The following is a 21,301-nucleotide window of genomic DNA, read 5'->3' as shown; positions in this document are numbered from 1 at the left end:
TTTTTGGGGCTCCAAAATCACTGCAGATGGTGATTGCAGCCATGAAATTAAAAGACGCTTACTCCTTGGAAGAAAAGTTATGACCAACCTAGATAGCATATTCAAAAGCAGAGACATTACTTTGCCGACTAAGGTCCGTCTAGTCAAGGCTATGGTTTTTCCTGTGGTCATGTATGGATGTGAGAATTGGACTGTGAAGAAGGCTGAGCGCTGAAGAATTGATGCTTTTGAACTGTGGTGTTGGAGAAGACTCTTGAGAGTCCCTTGGACTGCAGGGAGATTCAACCAGTCCATTCTGAAGGAGATCAGCTCTGGGATTTCTTTGGAAGGAATGATGCTGAAGCTGAAACTCCAGTACTTTGGCCACCTCATGAGAAGAGTTGACTCATTGGAAAAAACTCTGATGCTGGGAGGGATTGGGGGCAGGAGGAGACGGGGACGACAGAGGATGAGATGGCTGGATGGCATCACGGACTCGAAGGACGTGAGTCTGAGTGAACTCCAGGAGATGGTGATGAACAGGGAGGCCTGGCGTGCTGTGATTCATGGGGTCGCAAAGAGTCGGACACGACTGAGCGACTGAACTGAACTGAACATCTTGACAAATCTGATTCTAAAAATCTGGATGTGGATATATGCTTTCACTTCTCTTGGGTAAACAGCTAGGAGTAAATAGGTGCACGTGTCAATTTATAACAAACTACTAAACTGTTTATTTAAACGACTGTATCTTTCTGCATTCTCACCAGAAATGTATAAGAGTTTCATGTGCTCTACATCCTGGTCAACACTTGGTATTGTTTTTTTCTTTCGTGTCATTAAAATAAGCATGTAGTATTATTTTACTGTTATTTTAATTTCTATTTTTCCAAAGCTTCGTGACTAATGACTAACAAGACAAACGATATATTTTTATGTAGTTATTTGGCATATGAGTATTTTCTTTTCTTGAGGAATCTGTTGAAATATTTGCCCTTTTAAAAAATACTGGGGATTGCCTGGCAGTCCAGTGGTTAGCACTCTGATCTCACTTGCCCTTTTAAAAAATACTGGGGCCATCCATATGTGTTCTTTGGAGAAATGTCTATTTAGTTCTTTGGCCCATTTTTTGACTGGGTCATTTATTTTTCTGGAATTGAGCTGCATAAGTTGCTTGTATATTTTTGAGATTAGTTATTTGCCAGTTGCTTCATTTGCTATAATTTAGAGAGATGGTAATGATAACCCTGTATGTGAGACAGCAAAAGAGACACAGATGTATAGAACAGACTTTTGGACTCTGTGGGAGAGGGAGAAGGTGGGATGATTTGGGAGAATGGCATTGAAACATGTATACTATCATGTAAGAAACGAATCGCCAGTCTAGGTTCGATGCAGGACACAGGATGCATGGGACTGGTGCACTGGGATGACCTAGAGAGATGATATGGGGAGGGTGGTGAGAGGGAGGTTCAGGATTGGGAACTCATGTACACCCGTGATGGATTCATGTCAATGTATGGCAAAACCAATACAGTATTGTAAAGTAAAAAAATAAATAAATAAATAAATAAAAGAGCACACACACACACACACACACACACACACACACACACAAATAAATAAATTTAAATTTAAAAAAATAATAATAATAAATAAAAAATACTGGGGACTGCCTGGCAGTCCAGTGGTTAGGGCTCTGCTCTCACTGCTGAAGGCTTAGGTTTGATCCCTGGTTGGTAAACTAAGATACCAAAAGCTGTACTGCTACTGCTAAGTCATTTCAGTCGTGTCCGACTCTGTGTAACCCCATAGACGGCAGCCCACCAGGCTCCCCACCCCTGGGATTCTCCAGGCAAGAACACTGGAGTGGGTTGCCATTTCCTTCTCCGATGCATGAAAGTGAAAAGTGAAAGTGAAGTTGCTCAGTTGTACCCGACTCTTAGTGATCCCATGGACTGCACCCCACCAGGCTCCTCTGTCCAAGGGATTTTCCAGGTTGTACAGTATGGCCAAATAAAAAAATTAAAAATACCACCTAGGACATATTATTGAATTGTAAGAGTTCTTAATAAAATATAGATTCTAGCACTTTGTCAAATACAAATTTTACAATATTTCCTCATAATCTATTACTTGCTTTTTCATTTTCATATCTGTCTTCTGAAGAGTAAAAGTTTTTATTTTAATAAGATAGTATGTATCACTTTTTTCCTTTTCTTTTATGATTCATACTATTTGTAAAAGGTGATCATGTTTACTGTGAATAAAAAGTCTTATTTCTCCCTTTTAATCTGAGTATTCTTTCTATTTCTTGCCTTATCACACTGGCCAGAATCCACAGTACAGTGCTGAATCCACAGAACAATGGTAAGAGAAAAGAAGCATTCACTATTTCACCATTAAATATGACATTAGTTCTAAGTTTTTCAGACCTCCTAAACTGAATTGATGCTTTCAAATTTTGGACTCTTCAGAGTCCCCTGGACTGCAAGGAGAGCAAACCAGTCAATCCTAAAGAAAATCAACCCTGAGTATTCATTGGAAGAACTGATGCTGAAGCTTAAGTTCCAATACTTTGGCCACCTGATGCGAAGAGCGGAGTCACTACGAAAGATCCTGATGCTGGGAAAGATTGAAGGGGCGGCAGAGGATGAGATGATTAGATAGCATCACTGACTCAGAGGAAATGAATTTGTGCAAACTCCAGGAGTTAACGGAGGACAGAGGAGCCTGCCGGGCTACAGTCCAGGGAGTCGCAGAGTCTGACACGACATAGTGACTGAACAACACATACAGGATTAATGAAATTCTTGTTTAGTAAGAGTTCTTTTAATTACTGAGTGTTCAATTTTGCAAATGCTTATCTACATCTACTTAAAAAATTATACAGTGTTTTCTTCAGTCTATTAATGCACTGAATTATGTTGATTAATTTTCTAACATTAAACCAGTCTTGCATTCTTAGAATAAGTGAAGTCACTCAGTTGTGTCCGATTCTTTGTGACCCCATGACTATAGCCTAACAGGCTCCTCCATTCATGGGATTTTGCAGGCAAGAATACAGGAGTGGGTTGCCATTTCCTTCTCCATCTTAGGATAAATCCCTTGGTTTTATAACTTGGTTATAATGCATTATCCTTTTATGTAATGTTGGAATAGATTTACCAAAATACTGTTAAGAATTTTTGCATCTATGTTCATGAAGAATACTGGTCAAAACTTTAAGGTAGGAAGTATTCCTTCCTTTTCAATTTTTTAGAAGAATTTTTTTAGAATTAGTATTATTTCCTTCCTTATGTATTTCACAAAATTCACCACTGAAGCCACCTGGATCTGGAATTTTCTTCCTGGGGATGCAAATTCAATTTAGTTCCCAGATGAAGGAATATTCATGCTTATCTACTTTTCCAAGGTTTAGTAATTTGGGTCATTCACGAAACTTGTCCATTTCATGTATGTTCCCAAATGCATTGCCAGTTACTTGTAATACTTATTAATTACAATAAGATACTTAGTATCCTCCCTCCTTAATTCCTGATACCCCCAATTTGTGTTTTCTCTCTTTTAGTCCTAATCAGGGTTGCTAGAGGTTTCTCAATTTTGTTGATCTTTTCAAACAACCAGCTTGAGGTTTCATAGATTTTCTGTTATTTTCCTGTCTTCAATTCCATTGATTTCTGCTCTTATCTTCACTATTACATTCTTCCTGCTTGCTTTGGATGGAATTTACCCTTTTTTCTAGTTTCTTAAGATGAAAGTATTTATGATGAATTTAAAACCTCTTCTCTAATTTTCTAGTATCAGCATTTAATGCTACACATTTCCTCCTAGGCACTGCTTCAGTTGCAACCCACAGTGATATGATGCATTTTCATTCAGTTCAATTTATTCCCTAATCTGTTTTTACTTCATCCAGTACATTTTTCAATTCAAGTATGTTTGTCATCTAAGGAATTCCATTTGGTCTTTTTTATAGGGTCCACTTCTCAACTCAGCAGGATCCTCCTTGATTCTTCCTTTTTGACATAAAGAGCGTATTTGTAAATGCTGTTTTAACATTCTTATCTACTAGTTTTACCAGTTCTGTCATTCCTGTGTGTTAGTTGCTCAGTCATGTCCGACTCTTTATGACACCACAGAATATATACTACCAAGAATGAACTCTGGATAAACTGTGGATTCTGAGTGGTAACAAGGTGTCAATGTAGGTCCATCAGTTAAAACGAATGTCCCACTCTGGCATGGGGTGTCGCGAGCAGGAGAGCCTGTGCCTGTGTCAGATCAGGAGAAACAGGAACTGTCAATACTTTCCACTCAACTTAGCTGCGAACCTAAAACTGGGCTAAAAACCAGTCTATGAAAAAAATCTTTTTATTAAGGAAAATTAAAGCACAAGTAGCCTAGAGCAGGGATCGGCAAATAATAGTCCAAGGGTCAAATGCAACCCATGGCTAATTTTTGTATGGTCCTCAAGCTAAGACTGGTATTCATATTTTACAAAGGATTATAAACAAACAAGAACATTTGACAGAGACCATATGTAGCCTGCAAAGCCTAAACTATGTATTATCCGGCCTTAAGGTAGTTAAGCTTTACTAATAAAGCAGTAATATCTTTCTGAGGCTTCTGCCTAATGCCTTACATACTAAGAAGTTTTTTCAACTGTGCCTGGTGGCTGTTGAAATTCAAGCTGTTTCCTGTCCTGTGTGAACTCCAGGAATTGTTCTGGAACTAACCTTTCCAAGTTTTTCTCTGGTCTTGGGCAGTTTCCTCTCATTCAAGGCTAGAAGGCCAGGTAGCCAAAGACTTGCCCGGATCTTTCTATAGATCTTTAGAGCTCTGTTCTCTCTGTGGATCCCTCCCTTCTGAGACTCTGTCCTGTCACCCTGGTCTCCACAACTTTGATTTCTGTTGTACCTATTCAGTGATACAACAAGATAATTTTGGGCTCCCCCCACCCGGAGCCATAAAACTGCCTGCCAGCTGCTGGAGCTGTAAGGCTCATCATTTTATTTGTTTTCTTTCTCTCAGGGATAACAGTCCTGTGCTACCTTTTTTCCAATATCTGAAAATCCATTGGTTTATATATTTCATCTGGTTTTCTAGCTTCTAAGGGGGGAAAGTAAGTATAGTCTATTATTCCATCTGGGCTAGGAGTAGAAATCTCCATTTACTTTGATTTTTGTGTATTGGGAAAGTTTTTTTTTTTTCTTACCAAAATATAATATGATTTTTTTTAATTTTATTTGACTATAATTTCTTTACAATGTGTTAGGTTCTGCTGTACAGAAAAGTGAATCAGCTACTGTTGCTAAGTTGCTAAGTTGTATCTGACTCTCTGTGACCCCATGAACTGCAGCATGCCAGGCTTCTCTATTCATCACTGTCCCTCTGAGTTAGCTCAAACTCAAGTCCATTCAGTCAGTGATGCCATCCAACCATCTCATCCTCTGTCGTCCCCTTCTCCTCCTGCCCTCAATCTTTCCCAGCATCAGGGTCTTTTCCAGTGAGTCAGCTCCTTGTACCAGGTGGCCAAAGTATTGGAGCTTCAGCTTCAGCATCAGTCCTTACAATGAATATTCAGGGTTGAATTCCTTTAGGATTGCCTGGTTTGATCTCCTTGCAATCCAGGGAACTCTCAAGAGTCTTCTCCAACACTGTAGTTCAAAAGTGTCAATTCTTTGGCACCCAGCTTTCTTCATGGTCCAGCTCTCACATCTGAACAAGACTACTGGAGAAACCGTAGTCTTTACTATAAGGACCTTTGTGTGCAAAGTGATGGTTCTGCTTTTTAATATGCTGTCAACGTTTGTTACCATGAGAAACACCGGGCTGGATGAAGCACAAGCTGGAATCAAGATTGCCAGGAGAAGTATCAATAACCTCAGATATGTAAATGACAGCACCCTTATGGCAGAAAGTGAAGAACTAAAGAGCCTCTTGATGAAAGTGAAAGAGGAGAGTGAAAAAGTTGGCTTAAAGCTCAACATTCAGAAAACTAAGATCACGGCATCCAGTCCCATCACTCCATGGCAAACAGATGTGTAAACAGTGGCTGACTTTATTTTGGGGGGCTCCGAAATCACTGCAGATGGTGACTGCAGCCATGAAATTAAAAGATGTTTGCTCCTTAGAAGGAAAGTTATGACCAACCTAGACAGCATATTAAAAAGCAGAGCCATTCCTTTGCTGACAAAGGTCCATCTAGTCAAAGCTATGGTTTTTCCAGGAGTCATGTAGGGATGTGAGAGTTGGACTATAAAGAAAGATGAGCACTGAAGAATTGATGCTTTTGAACTGTGGTGTTGGAGAAGACTCGAAAGTCCCTTGGACTGCAAGGAGATGCAACCAATCCATCCTAAAGGAAATCGGTCCTGAATATTCATTGGAAGGACTGATGCTGAAGCTGAAACTCCAATACTTTGGCCACCTGATCTGAAGAGCTGACTCATTTGAAAAGGCCCTGATGCTGGGAAAGACTGAAGGCAGGAGTAGAAGGGGACAACAGAGAATGAGAGGGTTGGATGGCATCACCAACTCAATAGACATGAGTTTGAGTAAACTCTGGGAGTTGGCAATGGACAGGGAAGCCTGGCATGCTGCAGTCCATGGGGTCGCAGTCGTACACAACTAAGAGATTGAAATGAACTGAACTGATGTTTGTTATAGCTTTTCTCCAAGGAGCAAGTATCTTTTAATTTTATGGCTGTAATCAACTGTCTGCATTGATTCTGGAGCCCAAGAAAATGAAATCTGACACTGTTTCCACATTTTCCCCATCTATTTGCCATGAAGTCATAGAACCGGATGCCATGATCTTAGTTTTCTGAATGTTGAGTTTTAAGCCAATTTTTTCACTCTCAAGCTCTTTCCCTTTCATCAAGAGGCTCTTCAGTTCTTCTTCACTTTCTGCCGTTAGAGTGGTATCATCTGCATATCTGAGGTTGTTGATATTTCTCCTGGCAATCTTGATTCTAGCTTGTGCTTCATCCAGCCTGGCATTTCACATGTACTCTCCATATAAGTTAAATAAACAAGGTGACAGTATACAGCCTGGATGTACTCCTTTCCCAGTTTTGAATCAGTCCATTGTTCCATGTTTAGTTCTAACTGTTGCTTCTTGACCTGTATATAGGTTTCTCAGGAGGCAGGTAAGGTGGTCTGGTATTCCCATCTCTTTAAGAACTTTTCAGTTTGTTGTGATCCACACAGTCAATCCACACATTGTTAATGTGTCAATCCATACACTGAATCACTTGAAAATATACATATACTCTATTTCGGACTTTCTTCCCATTTAGGTCACCACAGGTCATTAAATAGACTTCCTTGTGGTATACAGCAAGTTCTCAATAGTTGCCTATTTAATACATAGTGTCAATAGCACATATATGTCAATCCCAATCTCCCAATTCTCCCCACCCCCCTATCCCTCTTGGTATCCACATATTCGGTCTCTACAGCCGTGTTTCTATTTCTGCTTTGCAAATAAGATCACCTATTATCATTTTTCTAGATTCAACACAGATAATATATGATTAAAATACATTACTTATGATTGACGTTAACATATAGTGAATTTACTGTTGTTTATAAGTGAGTTAAAATATTTTTGAAATTTCCTGGTTTTAATTTTTCTTAGACCCATGTGTTATTTGGAACTGTATTATTTAGTTTCCAAATTATCTGGTGACTTTACACAGGGCTTTGTTACTGATTTCTAGTTTGACTTCATCTTGGGGTAGAGAACAGACTCTTTGTACTGAACGGATTCACAAGGTGGGCCTTCTGCACATCCCCAGGGCTCGCCCTCTCTGTGCTACTTTCTCCTCTCCACACTCTATCTTGCAAACTTTAGCTCCGTCAGCTTCCCTGGTCTTTCTTTCTCCTTAACTCAAGAGCCCACCAGGCTCTGCCTGGGAACCCCTGCTCTCAGCCTAGAAACTGTTATAGTGCTTGTCTCACTTTTTCATATCGCAGAGATTCCTGTCCTTTGTTATCGTTGTTTCTAACATCTTGAAAACTATTTCATGTGTTTTGCCCATTTAGGAGTGGTTGTTTTTTGGGGAGGGTGGAGAGGGGTATATACCAATTATTCTGTCCTAGCAGAAGCAGAACCCCCTAAACTCTCATCTGTAATATGATACACATTGACAACTATAACCCACATAAACAAAAGTTCTTTGGTGCACTAGACAAATTTTAAGAGTGCACAAAGGCTTAGAGAACTGAGAGAACTGTTGCTCTAAACTTTGCAGTGTCCCAGGGCTTAGTTTTAGGCTTTGTTCCCCACAGCACTCTCCTCCCAGGTAATTTAAGTATACAATTTTAAATCACTCATCTTTTTAGTTAGGTAGATTGATCCATTCATACCTAATTCTCTTTTCCACTTAAATATCCACTAGAAACCCAAATTTAACCTAGCAAAATAGGAATTCTGATCCCTTTCCCTATCCACAATCCTTGCCCTGGTCTCCATCTCAGTAAATGGCATCATCATTTCTCCGGCTGCTTGAACCAAAAATGTAGGGGGCATTCCTGATTCCTCTTTTAGTCACAGGGGTATTAAATTCATCAGCAAGTACTACCGGCTCTACTTCAAAAGTTTACCTTGAATTGCCAATTTTAGTTCTATGACCACTCTAGAAATGCCACATCTCTGGCCTAATTTACTAAAACAGCCTCACTTCCTACAGGTCTCCCACCTACTTAAGGGAATCTTCCTGGACCAGCAGCTTCATCACTTTCTACCCCTACGTGAAGTCACTTCATAGCACATAAGACGAATCTGACACATCTTATTCACTTGTTTACTGTCTGACTATTCCCAATATAATGTAAGCTCTGCTTGAGCTGAGACATTATCTGCTTTCTGAATGTTATATTCCTAGTATCTAGAATATTGTCTGGGATACAGTCACTGGTAACCAATAAATATTACTTGAGTGAAGAGCCATCAGATTGGTTTTCTATTTCTTGCCACCTTACAATTTATTCTCTATTCAGCAGACATCATCTTTTCAAATGTAGATAAAATCGTATTACTTGTCTTTCTAAACTCTCCAATGACTTCCCACTGTAGTAAGAATAAAACCCAAAATATACTCCTAAAAGGTCTTATGGGTCTGGTCCCACCTCCCTATACACCACTCTTCCCCTCCCCTTTACTCCCTACACTCTATTCACACTCACGTACACTGTGTTTGCTTCAGGGCCTCTGCCTTTGATGTCCTCTCTGCCTGGAATACTATTCCTCCAGCTCTGTGAAGCATTACTTTTATTTTAAGGTAACAATTCACCTCTTAGTTGTTACCTCATTTCAAAGGTCAACTCCTTAAGAAAAGCCTTTTCCTGATGACATTATCTAACGTCTCCATAATTTCTATCAAATTACTCCATTTTATTTTTTTCTAGCTTGCCAATGCAGGAGAGGTGGGTTGGATCCCTGGGTTGGGAAGATCTCCTAGAGTAGGAAAAGGCAATCCACTCCAGTATTCTTGCCTGGAAACTCCATGGACAGACAAGCTCAGTGGGCAACAGTCCAAGGGGTTGCAAAGTCAGACATGACTAAGCATGCACACATATACACATCAAATGTCAACTCTTTCAGTTCAGTTGCTCAGTCGTGTCCGACTCTTTGCGACCCCATGAATTGCAGCACACCAGGCCTCCCTGTACATCACCAACTCCCGGAGTTCACCCAAACTCATGTCCTCATAATTCTTATCAAATTACTGTTTTATTTTCTTTATAGCATCTGCCATCTAAAATTGTAGTATTCGCTGATTTACTGTTTTTAATCTGTCTGCTATTATAATATGACAAGAGGTCTTATCTCTATGACAAGAGGCCTTGTCGCTGCTCTATACTCAGTACATAGAACAGCAGCTGACACATGGCAGATGCTCAATAAACATTTAGTGAATTAATGAACAACCTAATAAAAAAAATAAAGGAAGAAACAGAGCTAACATGTCTTGCCTACTTAACAAGATTAAGCTGGTACTCTCAGGAAAAGTTTCAGGAGATAATCCCATGTTCATTAGAAGTTAGTTTTTCTTTTCTTGGCAAAGTATAAAACTATCTATTACCAAAAAAAAACAAAAAACAAAAAACAAAAAAACAAAAAAAAAAAAACTATCTATTACCAAGGTAAAGACCATGAAGATTCCCAAAATATGTCTGTCATGGCAGTTAGGCAATTAGAGTAATTCTCTGTCAGGCTAAGATTCCACCTCTGAGCAATTCAGTCTTAACTAAGAAGCAATTCAGTCTTAACTAAGAAGACTTATCAAACGCATTTGCAATCTGAAATCCATAGGTAACTCAATAAACTCATTTCATTCAACCCCATATCAAATATACTTTCTACAGATCTGCAACTAAGGCTCAAAATGATTTCACTATTTCTCTCCTCTTCTAAAAGAGGAAGTCATGAATACAAATCTATCCCAAAGAGTGCTAAAGAAAATAAGATAAATACCATCACAAAACCACCAAAGTTACTCATTCATAAAATTAAGCTTTTAAAAAGCACTATAACCTGAAACTAAAGTTTAGTCCCTCAAAAAGAAGTTCTCAACACACAAATTATTTACTCAGATACAAAGCACGGCACAGGCAAAGGGCTTCAACTTGAGTATCTGGTGAGTGTGGGTTTCCAGTCCTGCTTTTTACTAATAGTTATGTGGGCAATTTATCTAAGCCAAACAATAAATCAAGAGTAAAAGTAATATTTCCAATTAGGTACAGATGCAATAACTGCTTTCCTGGAGAGTCTCCTGGAAAATGTATCCCACCAAAACAAGAAGAAAGAAGAGGTGGATTTGGATCCTGAAATAAGTCAGCTGTCACAGGAGGGAGGCTAGGATATCCAGAAGACTGGTGACAGGGAGCTCCAGGGCAGCCATGAAGGAGGCCCAGAGAGAGCCGCCACAGTGGACTGGAAAAGAGCTGGGGCTGCTTCAGGCAAGGGGCTTCTGAGAGAAAAGAGCCTTGATGAACTATCTATGAGGTTCACTGTAAAGTGACTCACATTTCTGATGGAAAGTTTAGAGATAAATTAATACCATATAAATAGAAAACTAAGCCCATGAAATGATTAATTATAGGACAAACAGAACGTTTTCCTGAAAGGAATCACAAGTGTAGGGACAGAAAAATGCTCTCTGTTCTTAGCTGGGGCATTATAACAAAAAACAGATTTATATAAGAAAAACAAAACAGATGCTTATTAACATGTATACCTCATGTGTTTATGTAAGACACCCAGAGAAAAACTCTTAAGCCACCAGAGGTGATTTACAACACAGGCTTAAATATCATCTTCAGCTAGATTAACAAAAAAAAAAAAAAAAGAAAGGTGTGAGGGAGGCCAGTTATGGGGAGATGGACAGGAAAAACACAGTAACCAAGAGTGAAATCTGTTATGCTGATTTAAGTCCAAGTCTTCTCCATCAACGGGAAACTAACTTACTTCTAAGGATAGAAAGGGGAGGAGAGACAGACACCTTTGTGCTGTGTTGTGCTTAGTCACTTTAGTTGTGTCCGACTCTGTGCAACCCCATGGATTGTAAGTGCCCCCAGGCTCCTCCATCCATGGGGATTCTCCAGGCAAGAATACTGAAGTGGGTTGCCATGCTCTCCTCTAGGCGATCTTCCCAACCCTGGGATCAAACTCAGGTCGCCTGCACTGCAGGTGGATTTTTCACCATCTGAGGCAAATAGAGGGGAGGCAGAGACCTTTTCTTTCTGCTGCTTCTCAAATGCCTTCGCCTCAAAGAAATATGCCACAGTGACATATTCTTGGGAAGTGGCATATTCTGCTGCCTTTCATAACCACAGTTTGTATGCTGCCTGGTTCAAACTGCATACCAACCTTATAAAAGAATTAGGACAATATTCAGAGATTGAGAGGAAAGTGAAGAATCATGATTTAAAATGGAGCTAAATTTCCATTTTTCAAATTAGGACTTCAATAAGTTGTTAACATGGAAAACTGAAAAATTCTCCAAGAAACAGCAGAAAGAACAATCATTTATAAAAATGAAGGTAATTATTAAAACAAAATCCCAAAGGTTTGACAGTTGTTAGTTCAAGGAAATGGAAATGGAAACAGGTTGGTGGTGGAGGAGGCAGATTTTTTTATATAAGCCTAATAGAAATGTGATCTAAAAAAAGTTTATTAAAACATTGAAAAAAATGTTTTTAAAAAAAAAAGAGCTATCAATGGCATATTTAGATTCTGATAGTAAATGAAACTGTGACTAAAACTATAATGATATTAAGCACTTGAGCTTTAGTAAGTGTCCCCAAAGGTTTTTTTTTTTTTTTTTATTAAAGTATAAACTGGAAAATTCTGAAAGAGATGGGAATACCAGATCACCTGACCTGCCTCTTGAGAAACCTATATGCAGGTCAGGAAGAAACAGTTAGAATTGGACATGGAACAACAGACTGGTTCCAAATAGGAAAAGGAATACGTCAAAGCTGTATATTGTCACCTGGCTTATTTAACTTCTATGCAGAGTACATCATGAGAAACACTGGGCTAAAAGAAGCACAAGCTGGAATCAAGATTGCCAGCAGAAATATCAATAACCTCAGATATTCAGATGACACCACCCTTATGGCAGAAAGTGAAGAGGAACTAAAATGCCTCTTGAAGAAAGTGGAAGAAGAGAGTAAAAAAGTTGGTTTAAAGCTCGACATTCAGAAAACGAAGATCATGGCATCTGGTCCCATCACTTCGTGGCAAATAGATGGGGAAACAGTGGAAACAGTGTCAGACTTTATTTTTTTGGGCTCCAGAATCACTGCAGATGTCGATTGCAGCCATGAAATTAAAAGACGCTTACTCCTTGGAAGAAAAGTTATGACCAACCTAAATAGCATATTCAAAAGCAGAGACATTACTTTGCCGACTAACGTCCGTCTAGTCAAGGCTATGGTTTTTCCAGTGGTCATGTATGCAAGTGAGAGTTGGACTGTGAAGAAGGCTGAGTGCTGAAGAGCTGATGCTTTTGAACTGTGGTGTTGGAGAAGACTCTTGAGAGTCCCTTGCACTGCAAGGAGATCCAACCAGTCCATTCTGAAGGAGATCAGCCCTGGGATTTCTTTGGAAGGACTGATGCTAAAGCTGAAACTCCAATACTTTGGTCATCTCATGCAAAGAGTTGACTCATTGGAAAAGACCTTGATGCTGGGAGGAATTGGGGGCAGGAGGAGAAGGGGACGACAGAGGATGAGATGGCTGGATGGCATCACCGACTCGATGGACATGAGTTTGAGTGAACTCAGGGAGTTGGTAATGGACAGGGAGGCCTGGCGTGCTGCAGTTCATGGGGTCGCAAAGAGTCGGACATGACTGAGCGACTGAACTGAACTGAGCTGACACAACAGTGATGTGCTCACATCTGGTACCTGTGCACTTCCTCCTTCCACCCCACAGGTCACAGTTGGACCTGCCCCTTCAAAGCTTAAAAAGTGAAAAAAGAAAACATTTCTCTTAGCACAACTAAGACATACCATTTAAGGGATACTTAATCAGCAAATATTAACTCTCCACCATTGGCCGGGCACTTTAAATGTAAATTTAAATTGGAAACCAACCAACCAACCAAAGAATAAACAGCTACCTAATTGACAAAACAGTAACGTGGTCACACTGGGAAAGATACACACAAACATCATTAAGGAAAATGAAGTGATAAAGTTGGGAAGCTGGTAATAATGAATAAAATGAAAACTAATTTTGGCACAAATTTGCAAGCTACAGAGTACTGAAATTCTTTACAGAAACGTCACTGTGTAGCCTGAGGTCAGGATGGTAAGTCAGGAATGTTTCCATTTGAATCCCATTTTCTTTGCACAGAGATGCTTTGACAGCAACTAATTAATATTTGCAAAATGCTTAGTGATGAGCTCAAAGTATAATGTGAGTCACAAATCAAAAAGCAGGCCCATTTGACAAAATTCAGCACCCATTTATGATTAAAACTCTTCAAAAAACGGGCATAGAAGGAAACTACCTCAACATATTAAAGGCCATATATGATAAGCCTGCAGCAAACATTATTCTCAATGGTGAGAAACTGAAAGTGTTCCCCCTAAGACCAGGAACAAGACAAGGGTGTCCACTTTCCACCACTATTATTCAACATAGTTCTGGAAGTCCTAGCTACAGCAATTAGAAAAGAAAAAGAAATAAAAGGAATCCAGATAGGAAAAGAAGTAAAGCTCTCACGTTTTACAGATGACATGACAGTGGACATAGAAAACCCTACAGATAGTATCAGAAAATTACTAGAGCTCATCAGTGAATTTAGCAAAGCTGCAGCATACAAAAATCAATACACAGAAATCACTTGTATTTCTATGAACTAACAATGAAAAATCAGAAAGAGAAATTAAGGAGTCAATCCTAATCACCATTGCAACAAAAAGAATTAAATATCTAAGAATAAACTCACCTAAGCAGACAAAAGAACTGTACAGAAAATTATAAGACACTAATGAAAGAAATCAAAAAGGACATAAACAGATGGAGAGATATTCCATATTCCTGGGTAGGAAGAATCAATATTGTGAAAATGACTATACTACCAAACCCCATCTACAGATTAAATGTGATATCCCTATCAAATTACCAATGTCATTTTTCACAGAACTAGAACAAAAATTTCACAGTTCATATGGAAACACAAAAGACCCAGAATAGCCAAAGCAGTCTTGAGAAAGAAGAATGGAGCTGCAGGAACCAACCTTCCTGACTTCAGATTATACTACAAAGCTACACTCATCAAGACAGTATGGTACTGGCACAAAACCAGAAATAGAGATCAACGGAACAAGATAGAAAACCCAGAAATAAACCCATGCACCTATGAGTACCCTATTTTTGACAAAGGAAGTAAGAATGTACAGCAGGGCTAAGTCTCTTCAATAAATGGTGCTGAGAAAACTGGACAGCTACATGTAAAACAATGAAACTAGAACACTTCCTAACACCATACACAAAGATAAACTCAAAATGCATTAAAGACCTAAATGTAAGACCAGAAACTATAAAACTCTTAGAGGAAAACATAGGCAGAACACTCGGATAACATAAATCAAAGCAAGATCCACTACGACCCACCTCCTAGATTAATGGAAATAAAAACAAAAGTAAACAAGTGAGACCTGATTAAACTTAAAAGCTTTTGCACAGCAAAGGAAACTATAAGCAAGGTAAAAAGATAAACCTCAGAATGGGAGAAAATAATGGCAAATGAAACAACTGACAAAGGATTAATTTCCAAAATATACAAGCAGCTCACACAACTCAATACCAGGAAAACAAATAACCCAATCAAAAAGTGGGAAAAAGACCTAAACAGACATCTCTCCAAAGAAGACATACAGATGGCTAACAGACACATGAAAAGATGCTCAACACTGCTCATTACTAGAGACATGCAAATCAGAACCACAATGAGATATCACCTTACACTGGTCAGAATGGCCATCATCAAAAAGTCTGCACGCAATAAATACTGCAGAGGGTGTGGAGAAAAGGGAATGCTCTTGCACTGTTGGTGGGAATGTAAATTGATACAGCCACTATGGAAGATGGTATGGAGACTCCTTAAAAAACTAGGAATAAAACCACCATATGACCCAGCAATCCCACTCCTAAGCATATATCCTGAGGAAACCAGGGTTGAAAAAGACACATGTATCCCACTGTCATTGCAGCACTATTTACAATAGCTAGAACATGGAAGCAACCTAGATGTCCATCAATAGATGAATGGATAAAGAGGTTGTGGTACATATACACAATGGAATATTACTCAGCCATAAAAAAGGAACAGATGAGGTAGATGAACCTAGAACCTATAAAACAGAGTGAAGTGAGTCAGAAAGAGAAAAATAAATATCATATTCTAACGCATATATACGGCATCTCGAAAAATGGTTCTGAAGAATTTATTTACAGGGCAGCAGTGGAGAAACAGACATAGAGAATAGACTTATGGGCATGGGGAGAGGGGAGGAGAGGGTGAGACGTATGGAAAGAGTAACATGGAAACTTACATTACCATATGTAAAATAGATAGCCAACAGGAATTTGCTGTATGGCTCAGGAAACTCACAAAGGGGCTCTGTACCAAGCTAGAGGGGTGGGATGGAGAGGGAGACGGGAGGGAGGTTCCAAAGGGAGGGGATATATATATACCTATGGCTGATTCATGCTGAGGTTTGGCAGAAAACAACAAAATTCGGTAAAGCAATTATCCTTCAATAAAAATATAAATTAAAAAAACAAAACAAAACTTGTAACTCATCAAAAAAAGAAAAAAGCAGGCATATACTTGCAAAAAAAAAAAAGTCACTGTCTAAATAAACATTCATCCAAAATTCAGTCTCTTAAATAATATTAACAGGAAAGTTTGCACTGAACATTAATATACAAAACACATTTTTAAAAAATTACTTAAGATCAAAAACTGCAAGCCAAGTCTTTTGCAAATAAAGTGTAGTATAACTTACGATATTTACTGTGAATTTCATCTATTTCCTTTTCTGTTTGGTCCTTTGTAAAAACCATTACCTATAAAAATGAAATATTCTTAATTAAAAATTTTTTTAAATGACAAAAAAAGTAGTACAGTAAACTTAAAAGTCTCTAATGTGGATGTTTAAAATTGAGGAAAATAATCTCTTTTCCCTGTTTTATATAGACCAAGAAGATTAACTCCTATTTACTTCTTTTAATACTATAATTAAATATATGTTTTACTTACATCAGTAGAACATGCAACACTGATTCTACTAGAATATATAAAGTATGAACACAAAAATCAATTAAATTTCCTATGTTCAATGTTTAATTTTTTCACATTTATCAGTACAACAGGTTATACAAGACTGAAGAGACATTTAGTAGGTCATTAATAAGGCAGATCTCCCTGTTTGTCTTCTATCTTTTCCCAAACTAACTCCCAAGTCTACCACAAAGGTAATATGTAGAGAAGATGCAATACAAGACTTCATATGTTAAATTTCTAGTTCACTTTTTAAAATATTAAACTTCAAAGATCAGAAACGTACTGACACAATTCATTATAGTTTCCATCTTATAGTTAGCACACGGGTAATAACGAAATCAATGAAAATCTCATTTTTTTCCTATCTAATTATAAACTTACTTGCCTAAAGTTGTTGCTTTCCTTACAAACATGCTACCAATGGCCTAGAAAATGTCTACATGGGAGAGCCCAAAACACTTCCTCCAGTGTCAAAGGACACAATGACTATTTTCTTCTTTGATATCCTTTCCTTAAGTTTTGGACCATCAAGCTAGAGGAAGGCAATAGTGAAGGAATTTAGGTCTGATTCCCTCAACAAGCTCAACAGATGCTCAATCCTCGTCAACTCTTACAATTACTTAACTTCTCAACCAGTATAATCATAGAATTGCAGAATGCCAGCACTAAAAGGGGCCCTCAGAGATCATAGAGTTCAACCCCTGAGTCTTACAGATGAAGATCCTAAAGGTCACACAGGTTAAATGGTAAACAGCTTATTAAATGCAACTGCCAGAGAAAGGGTCAATACCAAGGTTACCTGATGTACAGGCACATGACTTTCCCAAAAAACTATAATTCGCTAATAAACTCTACGTTGGATTGATTTTGTGCCAGAAGACTGCTAAATACATTAGAATTCTGTACTAAAAATGAGCTGTAAGTAAATCATAATACATTAAATGGAAAAGTATTCTAGTACATTTCCCACTGAACAGATTCAATACCAGTTTGCTTTAATTTCTAGGGTATTCCACTTCTCTTTCCTTCATTTTTACCAAGATACTTAAAAAGACCATCAACATACAGTTTCATTGAGTTTACTAGCTTCAAAACGCATCCGAGTCTTCTCCATATTTTCAATTTCTTGAACTATTTCAGCAGCTATTAAAACAAGGACATACAGTCCATATTAATTACATGACATGGCTCAATGTACTCTAGTTATATGATCTATTAACACTGAAGCTAGATGATGGGTATACATGAACCCCTGTTTGGTCTTTATAAATATTTTTCTGTAAGTCTAAAGTTATTTTAAAATAAAAGGGGGAAAAAAAAAAGAACACAGAGTTAAAACATTAACTTTTACACATGCAATTAGTTTAAAAAATAACCAGAAGAGACAGCAAAGTCATTTTGCTCTTTCTTTTGAGTAAACAGATATAAACAGCAGTTCCAATGGAATATGAAAATTAATCTGTTAGTGTGAATTCTGTTCTTCAGGGATATCCACTCTAATGCCAATGTACGAAATGCTATAAGAAGGTACTTTTCAAAGAAAGTCAAAGGTCTATAAATAACAGGGGGGGGAATGTCCCAGACTCCAGAGTTTCTGTCAGTAGGTGTAGTTACCAATAATATACATCAAAGAGATCCGGAATATGCTCCATCTCATATGTAAATACCTTTGACTGCAAATACCATGAAATTTACCAATGCTATCTTTCTGCCTACTAGGCCAACACATTAAGACTAAAGTACATATAGTGTAGGGGAAAGAACCACAAGCCCTGACACACAATTTATACATAAAAGGATACTATGTCTAGAAAGGAGTGTAAATGATGGACAACAAACACACCATTAGGCATGGTTGACACTGTTTAGGCTGGATAACTGGTAAATGGGGAAATCATCATATTCTTCACCATAAGAATTTAAATTCTATATGAATTTATACAAAATCCATATTTAAAAGTTTCTTACAAAACCCACAGTCCTTGAGAGGATCATTTAAGAATGCAATTATCTCAATTCAAAGTTTATTTTTCAAGGACTGAGAGGTACCCCTTGCCTCCCTAATATCATTAAAACCAGTAGAAACAACGTAAACAGTCTCTATGAGCTGAACAGCTAACATAAATTTACTGAATCATGGTATAACAGAAAAGCAAAGGGACCACTTGCATTGTGCCCAATCCACTCACCCAAGTATCACTCAAGATAGAGAGCATCTGGCATATTGCTCTCTTCTAAGATATTAAGGAGACTATTAGGACTAGATGCAACTCAGGAGCTTAAATCTTTCAGGGGGACTTCTGATTCTGTATAAGATATAAAGACCTGGATATAGTGTCACTCACACCCTAGTAACAAGAAAAGCCTGAATAACTTATAAAACTGTAACTCTTCTTGAATCCATCAGAGCTAAGCTCACAGAGAAACCAACTAGCTGGAAATCTAAGTCAAATGCTTCCGAGGAGAGGGTCATGAGTACTGGCTGACATAATTAAAACAAGGATCATCCTACTGCTGGGTAAGAAGATTTCAGACAACCTTTCCGATGGATTGTAAAAGGCCAAGGGTGAACCACCATAACTGCATAAAAATCCTGGGAAGCTTAGATGTGGGGCTCACACCAAATTCAAGGTTATTTTCTATAGACTTTACTGGGTATTCTCAAGAACTACTGAAGGAAGGGTGAGAATCAGAAAAAGTATCCCTCCACATCCAAGCCTGGGAAAGGAGAACAGCCTCCACTGCAGGAAGGACATGAAGCCCTATTCCTCTAACCCTCTAACCCTTAGGAAACAAAACCGTTATGCCACTGAGGGAAGGCCAGCAAAACTGAAGACCCCAGAGCACAGGTAAATGGAGACAGGAAACAAACAAAATCCTCTACTCTGGCAGAGAGGTCAGGAAACCCCGGGCCCTGATCACTAGAGGACCCTTGCCCCTTGGGGAGGCACAGGGTCACTGAGAGCCCCACCCAAGACCCAGGATCAAGGGCCTGCCTAAGACAGAGGCTACGCTAGAACAACAGAGAACAACCTCATGCCCCCTACCATGAACAGGACCTCCATGTGATAAGTAGCTGTAATCAGCCACTGGAAGAGAAGTGAGCATGGAAAGAGACTTTTTCAGGTACGGGTTCACAGGGAAAACCTAAGTGTGAGTGAGGCAGGAACATTTTAAAAACAAAATTCTGATAACTCAGGCACCAACCTAAGCACAGGGGATATGAAACTGGTGGTCAACTATAGATAACTACAGCAAAAAAAAAAAACCCTAACCAATGAACCACACACACAGTGAAGTCCTAGCAGAAGAGGAGACAAGTCCATTTTTCAGTCATTCACACTATTTACTTCAGTATTCACCCAGATTTTAGAACTACCAGCAATGAAATTTAAAATAACTATGATAATATGCTAAAATATCTAGTGGAAAAGATGAACATGCATTAACACATAGGCCATTTTAGGAAAAAGATGACACCATCAAGAAGAACAAAATAGAAATGTTAGAAATAAAAAAAATTTAACAGAGATAACTTGATCCAGCTAAGGAAAGAATTGGTGGACTTGAAAATGAGATTGATGGTATTAACCAAACTGAAACAGAAAAAAGGGGGAGAGGGAAACACACAGAAAAAAACAGGAGTAGAGTATCTAAAAACTGAGGAACAATATCAAATGGTCTAATAAACATGTAATAGCAACCCCATAATAAAAAAGGGAGAAGAAATATTTGAAGACCTAATGGCCAGAATCTGCTAAATATAATGAAGATATCAAACCACAAATGCAACAAGCTCAAAGCATATCAAGCAAAATAAATAACAACAACAAAAAAAAATAACACAACAAAAACACAACAATATAGACAGAGAAAATCTTGCAGCCAGTCAGAAAAAGGGATTTACTGTACAAAAAACAGCCAAGTATTACGTCATGTTTCTCATCAAAAACTATTCAACCCAGAAGAAAATGGAATGAAAAATTTGAAATGCTGGGAGTGGGCAAGAACCCACTGACCCAGAATTCTAGGTCAATGGAAATATGTTTTAGAAGTTAAAGAGAAATAAAAACTGAGACAAACAAAAACTGAGAGAATATATTATTAGCAGACCAGTACCACATTAAGTGTTAAAGGACGTTCTTCAAGCAGAAGAACTATAAAACCAGAAATTCATCTTTATAAGAAGAAACAAAGTGCTAGAAATGGTAAAAATGAAGATAAATAGGAAATATATTTTTCTTATTTTTAACTCCAATACTTTGGCCACTTGATGAGAAGAACTGACTCATTGGAAAAGACCCTGATGCTGGGAAAGACTGAAGGCGAGAGGAGAAGGGGACAACAGAGGATGAGATGATTGGATGGCATCACCAACTCGATGGACAAGCTCCAGGAGTTGGTGATGGACAGGGAAGCCTGGCGTGCTACATGTAGCAAGGGGTCACAAAGTCGGACACAACTGAATGACTGAACTGAACTGAACTGACTCTTAACTGCTATAA

General features: G+C 38.4%; 1 protein-coding gene across 2 annotated transcripts in view; it reads right to left on the bottom strand.

The window, feature by feature from the left end:
• RAD18 (RAD18, E3 ubiquitin protein ligase) overlaps positions 1–21,301 on the bottom strand; it is a 109,632-nt gene that overhangs the window by 51,415 nt on the left and 36,916 nt on the right. For both annotated transcript variants that reach the window (XM_005695644.2, XM_018038448.1), the window contains exons 8-9: positions 17,863–17,939; positions 16,519–16,579 (exon numbers count right to left, since the gene is read on the bottom strand). In XM_005695644.2, the coding sequence (XP_005695701.2) occupies positions 16,519–16,579; positions 17,863–17,939 (138 nt within the window). The remainder of the gene's footprint in view (positions 1–16,518; positions 16,580–17,862; positions 17,940–21,301) is intronic.

The sequence above is a fragment of the Capra hircus genome, chromosome 22 (genome assembly GCF_001704415.2).
Source record: "Capra hircus breed San Clemente chromosome 22, ASM170441v1, whole genome shotgun sequence".
In the NCBI taxonomy this organism is placed as follows: Eukaryota; Metazoa; Chordata; class Mammalia; order Artiodactyla; family Bovidae; genus Capra; species Capra hircus.
The sequence above is the reverse complement of the archived record's forward strand: the minus strand, read 5'-3'. Positions and strand labels throughout refer to the sequence as shown.